General features: G+C 42.9%; 1 protein-coding gene across 1 annotated transcript in view; it reads left to right on the top strand.

Annotated features, from left to right (window-relative positions):
* Positions 1-17,530, top strand: part of LOC103362784 (calsyntenin-2) — a gene marked incomplete at its 3' end in the record, with an annotated part of 206,548 nt that overhangs the window by 167,541 nt on the left and 21,477 nt on the right. The window contains exons 10-11 of the mRNA XM_008289268.1: positions 4,010-4,176; positions 9,670-9,818. Coding sequence (XP_008287490.1) covers positions 4,010-4,176; positions 9,670-9,818 — 316 coding nt within the window. The remainder of the gene's footprint in view (positions 1-4,009; positions 4,177-9,669; positions 9,819-17,530) is intronic.

The following is a 17,530-nucleotide window of genomic DNA, read 5'->3' as shown; positions in this document are numbered from 1 at the left end:
ATGAATATACAACATTAGGAACATAAACTAGGTGATCATTTAGCTCTTAAGCTTTCTGCACAGCACACGATGCTCTAAGTCACTGCAATGAGTGATATCAGAATGACAAGTGGCAGGTTGTTAGCAGCCTGTAGCTACTTAATTAAGCTAAGCTGCTTGAACCCTTTACCTCCCGATCAGTAACACAGCTTCAACACCTAGAGCCTATAAGACATGGATATTTACACATAGGACGGCTACAGATTGGGCTGTAGGACTGTGTCAGTGAATATTCCTCAGATACATCACGTATTTTAGAATAACCTGCTGCTGGAGATGTTGCCTTCCCACCCTGTGATGGTAAATAAAGAAGTAAATAAATAATAATGAATATAAGTAAATAAACTATTGAGTTTGAATGCTGATTTGATTTGGATTTGATTGATTTGATTTGCACTTTGAATGCTGTTGTTTTGTTGCTGATTTTATGTTGGTGTTGTGTTGTTTTTTGGTGCAGCAATTTCCCTGAGGTCTTGTACCGAAGGGATTAATAAAGTTTTATTCTAATTCTAATTCTATTCTAATTCTACGCACAGTGGGTTCACATAGCACATGATTTCTGGAGAATATAGAACTTGGGTAACATGTGCAAACCAAAGCAACTCAAAAGTCAGCAAGAAGTTCAATTACACCTCTTTAAATGGTGAATTATAAAGGTGTGGATGACATAGAACCACCTCACCATGTGGACCCTTTACCCAGATCCTCACCATGATTCATCAAAGAAGGAGACGTGGAAATCGAGAACCAGGATTGTTTGTGCATTGCAGTCCTTGTATTCTACACATGTGCTATTTATGAATGAGGCTTTTTTTTTTATGTAACCTGCCAACAAACTCATGTAGTTCCTTAATGACATGCTAACTCTTGACCTGTCGGTATTAAGCTCAGTCGTCAAACATGCCGCAGCTTGCATTTAAAAATACACTGCATGCCGAAGCCTCTTTTGTTTACTGCTGTTGTTGCTGTTTTTGGTTTTGGAAAAGCTTAGCAGCTACTAGGAAGGCATCTGTCTTAAGATTGGCAAAGCAGTTGCAGTTTGGGTGAACGGTTAGTTCTTGGCAAGACAAAAAAATAAAGAAGAAAAAGTGAGTGTAAGAAGAACATCAAAGAGACTTTTTCCTGCTTGCTTTTCCAACCCTCTCCCAGGAACTTGGGAGCAGGTGCATGAGGGCATAAAGTACCACACAAGCATGCAAAGGGGGGGTAAATTCATGGACTGTAAAAACACTTACTGAGGGGCTGCCGACAAAAAGGTTGAACTAACAGGGAGAGCTCGGGCGTTTGAATTTTTATAGCTGCTCACATATCTCCATCTACCCCGTCAAGAAAAAGGCTTCATCAGTCTCCCATGTGGGAGAGCAGACAAGCAGATGACAAGCCACTGGGCTGATAAGATCCCCTGGGTAGATCACATCAACTGGTGGGACTCTGTTGCCTCTGTTGTCTGCCCCAGGGGTGATAAGGGAGCTCTATCTGACTAGTCATTGTGCACGATGTAGCTGCAGGTCAGTAATCACGGGGATGATTCTAACTTGAAGGGCTGCGGTCACTGCACCCCATTTCTGTCACGTTTTCACACCAGGAAAGTAAGGCATGATAAAGTGCTTCCACCAGTGGTCAGTTGTGTCTCCATCTGTGCTGACTGAGCTTTTCAGGGCCTACATACATCACTTAGGGCGGTGATAGATGTGCCTGTACCATTAGCAGGGAATGAGGGGAGCCTGAGTCAAGCGCTTGAAGGTTTTGAATTAAGGGCTCTCCCAACTCCAGCTACGATAAAATATAGGACTGCCTCTTCAGTCATTAACTGGATTGCCTGCTTCAAAGAGTAGAACAGTTCAGTGTATTACATACGAACATGCACACACCGAGTGGCTGGCATGTGGACAGGCCCAGTAAAGAGGCAAAACTTTTGGATTTCTTTGACAGTCCTCTGGCCCATTGATGCAGAGGTCTACCAGGATGTCTCCTCTATGTCACCACTGTGTGATTAGAAGACTTTTAGGTCCTGAAGGTCGAGCACAAATGGGCGAAACACTCGTGTCTTACTCTTAACACTCCTGAGACATGAAGTGGTCTCATGAGGGGGGGAGCAGCACAGCAACCAACTCAGACAAATGTCTCTGTCAGTGCCTTGTCCTGCACCACATCTATCACCCACGGGTCCTCCAGCGCCCACTTATTACCCCTGAGGCTGTGCCACAGACACCTGTCTGCAGCGGCTACAGAGCAGGACCGTACAGTTTGTCCACTAGCATGGCATAGCTTTCATTAAAAAGTGCACTGAGCCACTGCCAATGAGATGACATTTTGAATTTTTGAGCGGAGCCTTGCGGTGTGCAGAGGTAAGGCAGACTGATTCCACTGTAGTGATGAGAGAGAGAAAAAAAAAATACCAGAACTAGCTGCACCACATATAAATTGTACAAGGAGCCTCTAGAGGTTGAAAGATTGCTGCAGTCTGTTCACCATATGCACAGTTTGAGGCAGTCCAAGTCGCTTGGCAGCAAAGAGATACTTGACCTAATAAAGTCTGTTATATCTGGAATCACACCCAGGACCCGGGCCATGTCTTTTCCAACTGGAGGTGATACCTCAGCCAAGTAAAAAGGTTAAGAAAGGTGTGTACTGGACATTGGTGGTGAACTGCTATCAGCTGGCTCTGAGGTTAGAAGACAGTTTAGAGCAGCACAATACTTTCCACTGTGCTCCTCCATCTTGTTTAGAAATCTATGAAGAATATACGTACAATGCAGAGGTGGTGAAATGCATTGACATCTGAGCAATCGAGTGCTTCTGCTTTTCCTTCCGTGCTGGCGGTTGCTGTTTACAACAGCCGGGCTTAAGACTATTAACTGACTGGACCGCTTCCCTAATTTGCCGTATCTACTCAGTGATTGAATGCTGCCGGCACTCGGACAATGGGACGTTATGTGGACATGCTGGCTTCTGGTAATGACTGTACCCACATTACAAACTGTGGAAAAATAACTCTGAAAAGACGATAGAAAAACCCTCCTGTTCGCTGCTCGCCTCCAACAATCACTGGGGAGCAGGTGTACGAGAGCACAGAAGGTGTCAGAGGAGTGCGCTGAGAGGCCGGTCAGATAAATTGATGGGGAGAGGAAGACGGTTTTGTTGCTGTGTACCTTGCCCATCAGTCGTTGCTCCACCTCATCGTCTAAATGCTGCTGATGAATGAAGCAGTTTGGAGTTTTTAAGACAAACGCTATAGCTTTAGTGCTTTGGTGGATTACTGCCAGAATTAGAGAACAGCAGAGGAGGAGGTAAATGAAAGGAAGGAACGGAAAGCAAAGGTGAAGTTTTGATACCCACAGCTAGTAACCTTTCAGCTAATGAGTGGTTTGGAGACTCCTCTTGCTAGTTTTGGCCTTTATGGAGTTCAGAGGACAGGCTTTAGATATGTCGACATTTTCCTTACCTTTATTTAGCCTGAATGGGCCGGCTGAGTAGCTTTTGCACTTTTACAGCAACACCCTGCCGCTTAATCACAGGATGGGGACACAAAACATGCATCTTTGAGGCAATTATAAGCGTTATTGGGTCATTAGGACTCATAATTAAAGGCTGGACAAGGTCGCTGTTAGTTCGATGATACTGTAATGAGTAAGGGACCACGAACCGGTCATTTACAGTAAATTAACCACAACCCAGAAATGTTTGCATGACCTATTGTAATGATTGCATAGAAAATGGAGCATTAGCGTTGGTTCATCCAAATGACCATAATGCAGCTGAAAGAGTGTCGACTTTGTCCTGTTTGCTTCAAGTAGGTTCTGTTCTTTGCATTTAAAGGTGTCATTGTCAAGTTTGGCTACTGCAATCACCACAACAAATACAATACAAGAGAAAGTGTCACCATAAAGCCAGCATGTTATGTGCTATAAGCTTAGGAAAGGTATTCAATGCACTGTTTTACTGAATGTGTGTGTGTTTGTCTGGACAGGTGGGGAGGTGACCAAGCCCAGGTTCACCCAGTACTTCCGGGGGAGCCTATCTGGACTGACCATCCGACCAGGCAAGATTGAGAGTCAGAAAGTCATTTCCTGTCTGCAGGCCTGCAAAGAGGGACTGGACATCAACTCCCTCGAAAGCCTGGATAAGAATATAAAGGTAAAAACCAGCGCGCACATGCAGCAAGAGATGCAGGAGGTTCTCCAAAAGGCGGACTGTAACACATTCTGGTTAATTCAAACAGCTGATAGTCATTAAAGCTCCTCTCCAGTCATTGATTTAATTCCTAAAAGCTCAACTCTCTGTCTCTACATATTTGGAAGTTTTTTCCATTAAAATGATCCCCTGCTGCCTTAAAGTGGCTTAGCTGTGCCTCTAAGATCTTCAAAGTCCCTGCCCCACTCACTCACTCACCATCTCACCTACAGCTCTGCTCAGACACTGTAAAACTACTCCACGCTACAAGCTATGATACTGGAGTACTTCAGTCATGCACATTCAAAGAAAACATAATGATGCAGAAATCCCAATCCTGCAAGACAACAAAAATGATCCCTGAAGTTTCTCCTGACGTCTGAATCTGTGTTTTTTTAGACTGTCATGAGGACACTGCAGTTTGAAGGTGGACATGCTGAGCCTAGTCAGCCTTGACTTGTGGAAAAATATCATATGGACACGTTGACGATGTGCACAAAACCAGAGGGGTCTCATTTGAAGTTATTTGAAAAAGCCAACATTTGTGCAAATTACATCTGTTCATGGTCAAGAGACAGAGAAGGTGTTCACAGTCTGTGTATTTATAAAATGCATTGTATGTATGTATAACATAATATGCACCACTTTGTAGCCACATGAACATGTCAATGCATATCCCTACATACGTCACACACACACGGATTGTTTGTCATGATCTAGAATTATCTCTACAGGTTCTACAGCAGTACATGATAGCGCTGTTACCTTCCCCATTAACGTCGAAACATTATCGCTTCTCCATACTTAAAACAGCAGGACCACCACTTAAGAGTTTCCTGTATTTTCCTTACCATGTATTTTCTCTCTTATGACATTTTCTCGCCATACTTTGCTGGAAATAAGCTGCCTGTATATAAATCTGTCCGCGATGTTGTGAAACCCACCTTAAGGGAGATTGTTGACAATCAAGCAGACTTAATGAGATGATTGATGCCACTCGCGTCAGTATGTTAAAGGGTAACTACGCCCTCTGCTAAACAGTATACAGCAGTGGAGCAATTCCTGTAGGAAGATGTGGTTAGAGGACACAGAGTGGCACTGATTGACCAGAGCTGGGGGCATCATGGGCACAGAGCTGCTAGTCAGACCAGTCAGGATCCGCTGTCAGACTCTCTGCGTCTCCACTGGGAAGACTGGTGAAGCTAAAAATACATTTACAGACCCTTGAGAGAGTCACTGTGTGGGTGCCTGAGCTAGCAGCGCTCACTGGTGTGTTTCTATAGGGAGCGTCAGCAGCTACACAGCCCTGCTCTTCATCACGGTTAACATTACTGTTCCCAGCCCTAAATATCTTTTTAAGCTCTGAATACAGCACAGTTATCAGTGGGCCCATGCGTTGTGCCTACTGCCACTGCAGAGGAATAAATCTTGCTCTGGTACACTGTCCTTTTTCCACTGGTGTTTATCGGGCTCGCTGATGCAACCAGCGGCTACGTGTGAGAGGCACAAACTGGGGCTGCTGTCAGCCAGGCTTGGAACAGCAACGTACAAAATGTATGTAGGAGCCAGAGGATTTGGCAAAACGTGCACCAAATGTCCACGCTCCCCAAATTTACACGCTTTAGAGGGAGTTTTCCAAGTGTCTGGTCTGTACCTTTGTTGTTGCTGTTTACTTCTGCCGCTCTTATTGTGATGTTTTCAGATGAAACTGAAGCACGCTACCACCTTGTGTTTTGGTGCTTTGGAGAGCTGGACACATCGGGGTCTAAACAAAGCTGTGTGCTGCCACTTTAGGGCAGAAATGTAGGCAGCAAAGGGGTGTCGGTTGTTTTTCTTTTCCTTGGACAGAACAGACAGAACCCAAAAGGAGTGAAACCAAATCTTGTTGCATCAGCAGTGACGATAAACACATGAATTGTTCATCACACTGAAAGGAATCTTCAGCGTGTCGTCGTCACTGCCACTGCTGGCTTAATGGAGGAATGCATGCAAGCATGTCTCCTCTGCATTATAATCCTAAGCTCTGCATCTGCAGAACGCTGCTCTGACAGGCACTATTGTGGGAATATACATCAGCCTTGACTTTGCCTAACTCCCATCTAATCCAAACATGGGCAAATAGAGGGGAACGTGACTCGAGCTGAGGCAGGCGATGGACTGTCCTGTGACATCAGCCCACATGTGACTCAACTATGCATAACTTCAACACAACTTAATGGAGTGAGTTGTGTAAAAACGTACCCCGTACAGCAGCTATAGAGAGCAAAACCATGTTGGTACCGGGCTGTAAACGTGTATTTCTGATATCCATTTGGACACTTTAACATGAGGGTCAGTGAGGATTGACTCACTTTTGGAACCAGCCTCAAGTGGACACTTGAGGAACTGCGGTTTGGGTTTCCACGCTGGCTACATCCTTTGCACCTGGAGGTCGCCACTTGTTTGGACCGAACCACACAACAGAAGCTAAAGAGACAAATACTGAACTGTGGTGTTGCTAACAAGCTAAAAGAGAGCAAATATTGGACATTAATTCACAAGCCTGAGACCAATTGGATGATAACGTCGCTTCGCAAGTGCTGGATGTGAAATTTAATGTGTTTTATTGCCAATAAATGAATGATTGAATTGAGATTAGCTTAGCATAAGGACTGGAATCAAGGACATCCCAGGAGCTTGCAGCATGTGGCCAAGTAAACAGCGGCTCGTGAAACCACAACTGCAAGTTTTTACACGTCAGTTTTAGCACAAATTAAACAAATGAGCTATCACACGATAATTAAGCTTTAATGGTGCTGATAGGCAGATTTTGTTGCTTTGGGACAGTGTTTGGAAAGCTGCTTCCCTTTTTTCCAGGCTTTCTACTGAGCCAACATAACCAGCTGCTGGCAGACGCACAAGTGGTATCAGTCATCTCCTCTCAACTGTCTACAATAGGCAGATTTCACACAAAAAAAAAGGTTCAGGAATTCTTTAAATTGAGTTCATTCAGTCGTAGTCTGGCAGCAAGAAAAACTCGCTGGGCGTAAATTCAACATACACTCTCCTGTCGCGTGTGCACACCCACAAAAACACACTTTCTGATCTCAGTTGACACAAAGTAGTATTTCTTTAAATCACCACAGCTAAATCACCAGCTGGCTTTCTTGAAACTCTTCTGCTACCTTCTTCGTCTCTCCCCCCCAACACCGGCTCGGCTAATCCATCTCCCTGCACTGTGGAAGATAGAGGGCAGACAAGATGGATGGGGGTTTGTGTAGACTCAAAGCCGCCCCCATATCCACCACCACCACCTCCCCTCAGCTCCTCCTCAGTCCAAACTCCCGCAGCTCCCTCCGTAGAGCTCCTGTGCTACGGTGCAGAAAAGAGATGCTTGCCAGCCCTTTGAGGAGACGAGGTGGGATGATGTGGGGAAATAAGGCATAGGAGGAGGCAGAGGAGAGGAGGACAACCTCTCTGGGGCCGGTGCAGTTTATCTTTTGAGAGCCATTTCATTTTCTTCTTAACCACACACTCATCTGGCTCCCTTAAGTCCACGGGAGGCTTAAGGATAGCATTTAGCCAAGCAGGTGGAAGGCTGGCACAGCACAATCAGAGGAGAATAACAGGCGGAGAGGGGAAGACAGAGGGAGGTAGAGGTGGATAGACAGAAAATATCGCGACGGCGAGCAGAAAATGACAGAAGGGAAGAGTGTGAAGGGGAAAATGACGGGGAGAGGAACTGTATGGAGAGCCCCATGGAGTGCTGAAGTAGTGTCACCCTGCTGCTGAGACCCAGTTTTAGGAAATGGGAGACACTCAGTGCAGTTCTAGCAGGAGAACACTAAACCCTCTTTAAAGAAAGAAGGACCACAAATCCCTGCCATCAAACCCTGCAGGAGAGCACACACCTCTGGGTAGCTGTACTTGTGAGGAGACTCCGCCAGCTACTTTCTGGTCCTTTCACATAAACGGCCGTACGAGTGTTTTAACGTATTGACTACTAAATGCACTATCACGCTGCCATTTTCTTGCCACTGCCACTGGTTTGCATTTACTTCAGTACAGTATAAAAATCCATTTGTAGAAGCCTGAACGTGCATTAAAACAGGCGATCCATCACAGGGAGCATCAGATCTGTTTGCTTTAGTCACACTGACATTGCTGTTGCACGGTAACGCAGCGCCGTCGTGATGCTCGCTTTGATGGATCACCCGATTCAAACAAGTTTCAGGTCTCTGCAAAGTGATGTTCATACTTCTGTGCGACGAAATGAATAGAAAACAAAGCTGCTGGAGCCGAGGAGAAAGGTGTTAGCATTCGCCAAACCAGTGCTGAAGTTATCTCGTGTAAGATGTTTTGTTATTCTGTTCATCAAAGCTGCATAGCACAGGTCGCTTTTATTAAATCTTCTTTAGAAGCAAAGCTGCATTACTAACAACTGCTCTGGGACCCACACTTGCTGTGTATAAATACACTAAATTACACATCTGCTGACACGGTAGGAGTTTTAAAGTTGCTCTGTTCATTTTCTTGACAGTAGACGTGATGACATAACAGGAGAATTATTGCCAGGCTCTGTAATTTCAAACACTGAAAAGCAGTTTAGTGTCGGCTTATTGTTTGGGTTTTACAGCCCACGGCTAGTGGAGCGTTTAGCAGCTAAGTAGCCACAACTCCACCGACTCAGAGCTACACAAAGGCTTGTTGTAACCCACAACCAATAGATGTTGTTTGAGTTTATCAGAGACTCATAAGGAGGTTGGAGCACTGGTGGGAGTACAAGTCAAAGGTTTCTTTTATCCAAAATGTCAACCCATTATCTTATCACATGGGCTTTTATTATTTGGTGACATAAGTTTCATTCTCACCTGCTGTTTGCTTTTTTTTTTTTTTAGTTGCTGTTTCGGCGTCAGCATTCATCCTGGACTCATGGCATCAGTGTGTAATGTTCAGAGGTTTTTAGTCCATCAAACTGCCCTGTACGCTGACATATGACACCCAATGCATTCAAAGGGTCCTCACAAAGCAACCGTGTGTCCCAAGTTGGGTTCGACTAATGTACTTGCATTGTTCTTTATCTGCTCGAAGTGCAAACTGACAACAGTTTGCTAACAAGCTGGTGCAAGTTCCCAAGCCGGTAGTACCGTATGTAAGAGTTGCATTTACAGTGTAACTTGTTGTGCTGCCCTCAGGTGGCCAAAGCGACCCGGTAATGCAATTTTACTATGGATTCTGCTTTAATATTTTATCTCGGGGCTGTGGCTTGAAATTGAGTTAAAGTTTAATCACATTACCGCACAGCAACTCCTGAGGCAGGTGGTGCTAAAGCATAGAAAACTGGATTGAACGAGAGTGGGAGGAACAGGAGCAGCTCCTTGTTGCCCCACAACCCTCTTCAATTAGCCCTGATTGCGTGCAGCTTTAAACGGGTGCGTCCCTGCTAACATTTTGTCATGTACTCTTCTGTGTTTTTAGTTCCACTTCAACCCGGCTCAGTCCATCCTGGTGATGGAGGGGGAGGACTTGGAGAACATGAACGCCGCCGTGAGGAAAGTTTCCTACATCAACTCTCGCCAGTTTCCCACACCAGGCATCCGACGCCTGCACATCTCCACCGCCGTCCAGTGAGTACACCGCTCTCCTCCTGCTTTTTTCTTTTTACGTAACTACATTTATTTCTTTTAGTCCTCTCGTACCGTTGCTGTTCCTCCGTACCTCTTCTCTCAGATATAAGGAGTGTTATCCCACCTCAACGCTCCTGTTAAGTGTTAAGACAACACAGCAGACATCACAGACTGACTGATATATAATTCCCATTTCACACATTGATCCCCAGCCCTCCTTCTCTCACTCTTCTCTCTCTGTTTCTCCTCTCCTCTGCTGTCACTTCCCCTTTCCTTTAATACACCATTTTCGGTTCACTGTCGCCACCGGGGGCTAGTTTTTACATTTTCATGTCATGCATTAATAATTCTGCCTGGGTTTTGCCAGAGGAATCAAGGAAAGAGAGATGCAAAGAGGAGAGAGTGTATGTGAGAGTGAGAAAAAGCGAGAGAGGGACTGGCTGGTAAAACAGACTCCCTCGGTGGGTTACCATTAAAATTCATGATTGTTTTAAATATATGTGGACCCCTTCAGCACAGCCGTGGGGTTTCACTCCCCGCCCCCCTGCTGGGTTCGACGCACGGCCGCGGGCCCGGGAACTTCAACTAACACAGCAGAAGTGCATGTCGGTGTGTGTGTGCTGCACAAGCTGCTAGTGATGAAGCAGAGTCGTCGTAGCTGGAGGCACAGCGATTATCAAGGAATACATTATGCTAATGACGGCTAAGCTTGCATCATTGCTAAATGTTGTTTAAGTTTTTCCTGCAGACTGCTGACTGGCCTGTTGGTTGCCAGCTGTGTGCATGAGTGTGTGTAAAAGTGTTGAACACTACGTGTGTGTGGCTAATGTCCATTCAAAAACACGTGTAGAGACTCCCTGATAAGGTGTATTTAAGCTTTCAGCTTTAATCCAGCAAAACTTTAGTTACCAGCCTGAAACTTGGCCTCCTGCCAACATAGCATAACTGCAACTGTTGGAAAAACTCCCCTCAGTGTTGCGGACGATATCGCTTTGCACAAATAAAAAGAGATGCTAAATATTTCCTGGCGATGCAATTAAACTTCTTTCTTGCTGACGCCTAACAACTGCAATTCCTGCAGGCGTCGAGAAAATAATTAAGCAAACAGAGCTAATTCTTAACAGCAGCTCTTGCGGATCCCCCTGTTCCTTGGGACAAATTTACACCTTTGTTTTTTTTGTCATGGAGTGTGGTTCAGACACTATGCTGATGGAATAAATATGCACACATGAGCACGCATAGTCCCTAAAAATGCAAATATGAAACTACGTCTATAAACTTTTCTTCTCTACTTGTGTAAACTCTCTCATCTTCTTGTCCTCTTCATATCACCAAATGCACATACCTGGGCAGCTGGCTCAGAGGGTTGCATTTTGGCAGCGCTGCTCTGCTTAATGCAGACACACAGTCCGGACAACAGGTGTAGTCGGCCACAGAGAACACCTGTGAGTGGACGCGTGATGTGTTGGTGTTTTGTGCAGGAGAAGCTCAGAGACTGAGCGCCGGCATTCAAATGCATCCCAGAATACTGGTTTAGAGGCTTATCCTGGTTTTGATCATATTCAGGATATGGCAAAGAGAAGTCTGGTTATTCATAGCCCCACATGCTTGATAAATATTCTGGTTACTGCGTGCTGTGTGTTCAGATTCCTGTGATGCCGCTCTGGCTTATGGTTTGCTGAGCGATATTAAATTCCATTATGCTGCGTTGGATTTGACCTATTCAGCTTATTGCCGGCAGAGACCCACAAGAAATACCGACGTTGCTGTTGTGTAGGATGAGGAAGCGATAGATGAAGATATGCGGCTGGTGGGAGAGCGTCATCATATTGGAGTTGAGTTATTCCGAGTGGAGAGAACATGTCTGACTTTGTTTTACGGGTTCTGTGAACCGTTCATGAGACGAGAGGAAACGGGTGGAAGTGGACGTAGTCTTGTAGAAACTGGGCGACGTCACGAGGAACAACATCTGGTTTGTGTTTCTGTTGGTCACTTGGCTGAAACAGGAAGTCGCTGTGGTCAGAAACCGGGTTAAGATGTATGTGTCGCAGTCCAAATTAAACGCAGGCGGATTTAAAATTTAGATTTTGCCTCGACCAAATTAAAATCCTCCTTATATCATCATGAGATTGTAATCCTGCCTGGGCTAATTTTAAATCTACCTATGCAGAATTAAAATTTTGATTTCCTCTCGACCAAATTGAAATCATCCTTATAACAAATAGAGATTGAAAACCTGCCTAAGAAGATTTAAAATTTGACCACACTAATTATAATATCTGGAATAGATTTTTTCATTTTTGTATAGCCATTAAGGAAAGCACATATTTAACAAACATAAATGAATATTCACTGAATATTTCATTTTATTTCATTTATCAATTATTAGTAATTTATAACAGTTTTTAAATTAACCACAAACTGATTGATTTCACGACATTCTGCCTTTTGAAATGTTTTAGAACCAAGAAAGTACTAAATGTTAATTGTTTCAGGACAAAACATAAAATGTACGATACAGAATCTAATGATGGATTTGCATTCTGGTGTCATCACAGTCTGTTCTGGCAGCAGACGGGCAGGATTACAATCTCATTATGATATTAGAAGGATTTTAATTTGGTCGAGGCTAAATCAAATTTAAAATCTGCGGAGACCAAGTCAAAATTGTAATCTGGCCGAGGTGGATTTAAAATCCACCTGGATTTTAATTTGGACTGTGACATATATAATAATAATAATAATAATAATAATAATAATAATAATAAATTTTATTTATAGGGCACTTTTCAAAATAAATGTTACAAAGTGCTTTCCGGTAAAATAAATTAAAATTAAAATGCAATAAGCATACAGAACAATTGATAAAAGTAGACAGTCACACAAAAAGCAAGAAGCTAAAAAAAAAAAACAACAACAAAAAAAAACATAGAACTTAAAACTTAATAAAATCAGGGAAAGCTCTCCGATAATGTGTTTTAAGAAGTGTCTTAAAAGAGAGCACAGACTTAGTCGACCTGATTTCCTCAGCGCCCGGACTGAAAATACTTTGTCCCTCTTTGTTTTAAATATACATTAAACAATATCCCAGCAGCATATTTGGCTTTCCCCCAACCAGAATAAGAACTGAACCTGTTTAGGTTTATGAAATCAGGATGTGTTGACCTGCACAAACACAAAAATGGAACATATCCAATCATAACTGGGTTCTAAAGTCTATGTCAGCGGTGGCTCGGTTCCATTCAGCTCTCTGCCGTCCCAGTGAGTCACAACGTGCAACACCAGCCAGAACCGTGAACTTTGACGCCCACACAAAACAGAAGCGTTGCTGACGGGAGTAATTAAACGTTTGCTTTCTGCTGTGAAATAGCTTTCTTGTCATTTTACTTGCTTGTTTGAGCTTCGTGTGAGAGTTTGACTCGTCTGCTGAGGAGGGAGGCTTCAACACACCGATGTGAACTGTGACGATGTCGCCACTTTAAAGGGAAGTCGTGGTCCAGAAAGCGACTTAAATAAGTGTGATGTGGAGACTTGGAGCCTCCTGATGAGGGAAACAGGAAAAACTAGTGTCCAGAAGTTAAACCGTTTAAACGACACATACAGTACATGCAACATATCTTCATGGAGTAAAATCCTGGTTACAAACTGCAGCCGTGAGACAATTTAAATGTCTGTGATGAAACAAAACGAGGAATCAGTCACATCCTGAAGCTGTGTTTTTTGTTTTATAAGAGTGAATGAGTGAACAAGGCACTGATTTCCAAAGCAGTCTCTGAAAACAACAGCAAGCATTATTTTCAGTTCAATTCTCTATTTTGAACATATTAAAAAATAGAGAAAGAAAATTAAATAAAGATATAATTTGAAAAAATGGATCATGTGTCTGAAAGTGAGCAGGAGGAATCCCACCCCTTATTCCACTGCTCATAGGTAACCCAAACACCTATTTACACCAATTCTTTACAAACAAAAACAAAAACAAAACAAACAAACAAAAACAAACCCCAGGTCATTTACTGTGAAACCCAGTCCTTTATAGCCACCCATTAGCATCCCCTCCCAAAACCACGTCTCTTCATCCCCACATCTTCTTATAAACATGTTTCTGTACAACTTTTAGAACTGATTTATGTTTTTTTTCAGCTCCGGCTCTTCAGATTCGTTTTGTATCATTTATTAACTTAAACAGAAATACGAAGCCTGTTCACGTTGTTGATCTTATTCCAATTTTGTATACCTGATGCTTGTGATGTCGTTAGCGCAGTTAATTAAATGTGCTTTGTTCTGTTTATAGATCTGTATTATTGCATGTATGTGCTGAATGACAGCTTCGCACACGTCTGCAGTAAGAAAACGTTCTTTCATCTCTGCTACATGCACCTGACTGATCTGATAGTATAATGTACACCAGTCCTTTGACAAACACTAATCTGTTTAATGTACCGCGGCTCATTAGGATCAGCTCTCCCACAGGAAGCTAAAATCAGCTGTTACAGAAACAACAGACATGGAGAGGCTTATTGTTGCTGTTTGTTCCTGCTCTGACGCTCGCTTATTGGTCTTTGAAGGTATTATTATTATTATGTGACATGCTGATTATCTACAAAATGATTTATTGTCACAGGATGTAATATTTTTATCATATTTCTGAGTAATCTTTCAGACCATCGAGTCAAAATTTAGCTGGTTTTTGTGACAATTTCAGAAAAATGCAAATATTTCTAATAAGCTATTAACAACTTGTGAAGGATTCCTGGTGCTGAAGTCCCCGGCGTGTTGACACGAGTTAAACAGCTGCTGCAGACGCTCTTTTAATCTGATATGTGGGACGTGTGCGCCCATCTGTGCACTACGCTGTGTGAACCGGTCAGGATCCAGTCCCGTTGTAGGTCTATGGGACGAGATAGTCCGAGCCAGGACCGCAGTTCTTACTGACTAAATTTAGCAGCCAGATGTTAAGAGAAACAACATGACAAGCTAAGAAAAGGCTGAGTCATGAAAGGTCAGCGGGGACTGTGAATGAAACTGAGATGAGATGGTTTCATCCTGTCGTCCCTCTGCTGTCTGTTTCTGTTTTTAGTGGATTTCAGATCCATTGTTGTGGCTTTAATGTGAAATCAGCCGTCCACCAGTGAGGCCTGCTCCTCCTCATAACGCACTGTTCTTGCTGCCACTGAAAAAGAGTGTAATTATTGTGTTCTGGTGCAGATGCAGAGATGAAGCTGAGAGACGAGAGCGAGCAGAGAACATACGGCCACTTGACATTCAGGTTACAGTCTATAGACTCAGTAATATTGGCATTATTACTTCTTACGTCTCACTTCTCGTCTCGTTGTAGCTGACTTGTGTTTATTTTTACTGATGCATGATACTTATATCTTATTGCTTTTCTATTAGGCTCTGGATTTATTGCCGCGTCATTTTTCTTTAAACAATATCCGGCGCAAGAATTAATAAAGTTCTATCTCATTTTGTCTTATATTAATACTTTTTGAGCACAAGAAGTGTAAGAATACACGACTCAAGATCGATTCTGTCTCGTGCTTTATCTTTGCTTAGATAAAAGTCAGAGCTTTTATTTAAGGTGAGCTTCATGCGGCTTCATACAGTCAAATGTATTCACATCCTTCCATTAAAGAAAAGACAAAATTCACAGCAGTCACTCAAAGAAGTAGAAACTGAGAAAAGTAATAATAAATACAAATTTGCTAAATTATAATTTAGTGAAATGAGATGTTGCTTTTGAATTGTGGTTGAAAAGAATAATTAAAAAAAAAAAAAAAAAAAGTCCAAATGAGAGCCCTTTGCTGATGAGCAGTTAAATCCAAACACCTGCCAACAGGTGCAGAAGTCTGACTGAGAGTTACAGGAAACAACTAAATATTAGTTTACGGGTCCCATCATGCTCGGCTTTTTGTTTATTTTTAAATATTTCTGTTGAACCACAATTCAAACGCAGTGTCATGATTTTAATAACATTTTTATTTATCATTGCTTTTGTCAGTTTCAACTTATTTCAGCCGTTTTATTTTTCCTTCTCTAATGGGAGGCTATGAACACATACTTTATCTTCTCGCGGTGGGAGAACACGTGTACTTGCTCATCACTGATCATTAAATTCTCACTAATTGACTTCAGGCTGCTGAGTGGTCTCCCCGTTGCCATGGCGATGTCGGCGCGTCAGCCACTGCGAGTTTACGGCAGCAAATCCGCGTGTGGAGTCTCGATGGCACGGCTGATTTAACTTCCAATTAGTTGTTTTAGCGTCCCATCCAGAGGAGAAGGTTCTCCAGCCCGGAGCCTGAGCCACGGCCGACCACCACAACGCGGACAGTATCACTCCTCACAAACAAACACAGATCTTAATTAATTCCTCCAAATGCAATTAAATTTGTTTTGTGCTGACACCTAATAACTGCAATTACTTCAGGCATCGGGAAAATAAAAAGCGAGCAGCGCTAATCTTTGCAACGGCCCTTTTAGGCTCCCTTGTCATATTTCTTTATAATTAAGTTGGACTGGCTCCAGGATTTTTTTTCTCTGGAGCTGGGCAGGCCCACGCAGCAGCCGTCTGCCCACATCGCTGGGTTTGTATCTCCCACAGCTCACCACAGTGGCTTCATGCCCGCGCTGTGAGCAGACACACACACCACAGGAAAGGAAAGCAGAGATTACATGATGCCCTGAAACTTGTTTTTGTCCCAAACCGTGGCCTCAGACAAATGACTGCGGCGGATTAGAGACATTAGTTCGGTTTTATCCTGCTGTCAGGCCAAGTTTCAGGGATTCTTTGCTTCTTATTTTTTATTTTTTATTCCAAGTAAGTAAATGGGAATTTGCTCTTTTTCCATCAGCTGAGTTAAATTTAGATTCTTTTTTTTTGGAGGATTTATCACAATAACCTTGTGATATCTGAAAACCAAAAGACGTCCACTAATGGTTGTACATACGTTGTTTCTGGGTTGTTTTGCCCTTTTTATTACATGTAATACTTCTTATTAATAAATAAATTAGAACCCTACATGTGCGCCGATGTCCTTCCTTGTATTAGTTTTAATTATACTCAGGATATGATATAGAGCAAATTAAATCTGTTTATTCACATCTCTATAAAATGATCCAGGCTTCTGCGAGTCTCTTCCACTTCCGAGGCTCTTTATGTCCTAAAGTCTCGTTTATGGATTTCCTGACCTTGTGTAATATGTATTTCAAATCTATTATTAACTGTTAAACTCAAAGCCGTCTAGTTTTATTTCATGCAATCATTTTCATCTCAGAGTCATTTTTTTAATCATGTCTTTGTTTAGCTAAGTGACCTGGGCCTGAGGATGATCCCGTTATGAAGAGCTATTAGCAGAGTGCTGACATGACTGTGTGCATCAGTCATCTGCAGCATCACTTAGACTGTTTCCACCGTAACTTCTTATAGTTTAATATTTACTGTCCCTTCTATTTAAGTTCTTACTTTGAACTGTACACAACATTAAAACCTCGTCATCAGACAGCTGAAGGTGTCCTGAGGAGATACCAAGATGCTAGCAGCAGATCCGTCAGTACGGTCTCCATCGTCTGGACTTGTTGTTCCAGCACATCAGACAGCTGCTTGATCAGATTGAGATCTGAGGAATTTAAAGAAAGGAAAAATCAACAACTTGAACTCTTTGTCGTATTTCTTAAAGCGTCCCTCGGGAATGTTGTGATGTACCCGTCCA

The sequence above is a fragment of the Stegastes partitus genome, unplaced genomic scaffold, assembly GCF_000690725.1.
Source record: "Stegastes partitus isolate 25-593 unplaced genomic scaffold, Stegastes_partitus-1.0.2 Scaffold602, whole genome shotgun sequence".
Classification (NCBI taxonomy): domain Eukaryota; kingdom Metazoa; phylum Chordata; class Actinopteri; family Pomacentridae; genus Stegastes; species Stegastes partitus.
This window is presented reverse-complemented; position numbering and strand designations above follow the sequence as displayed.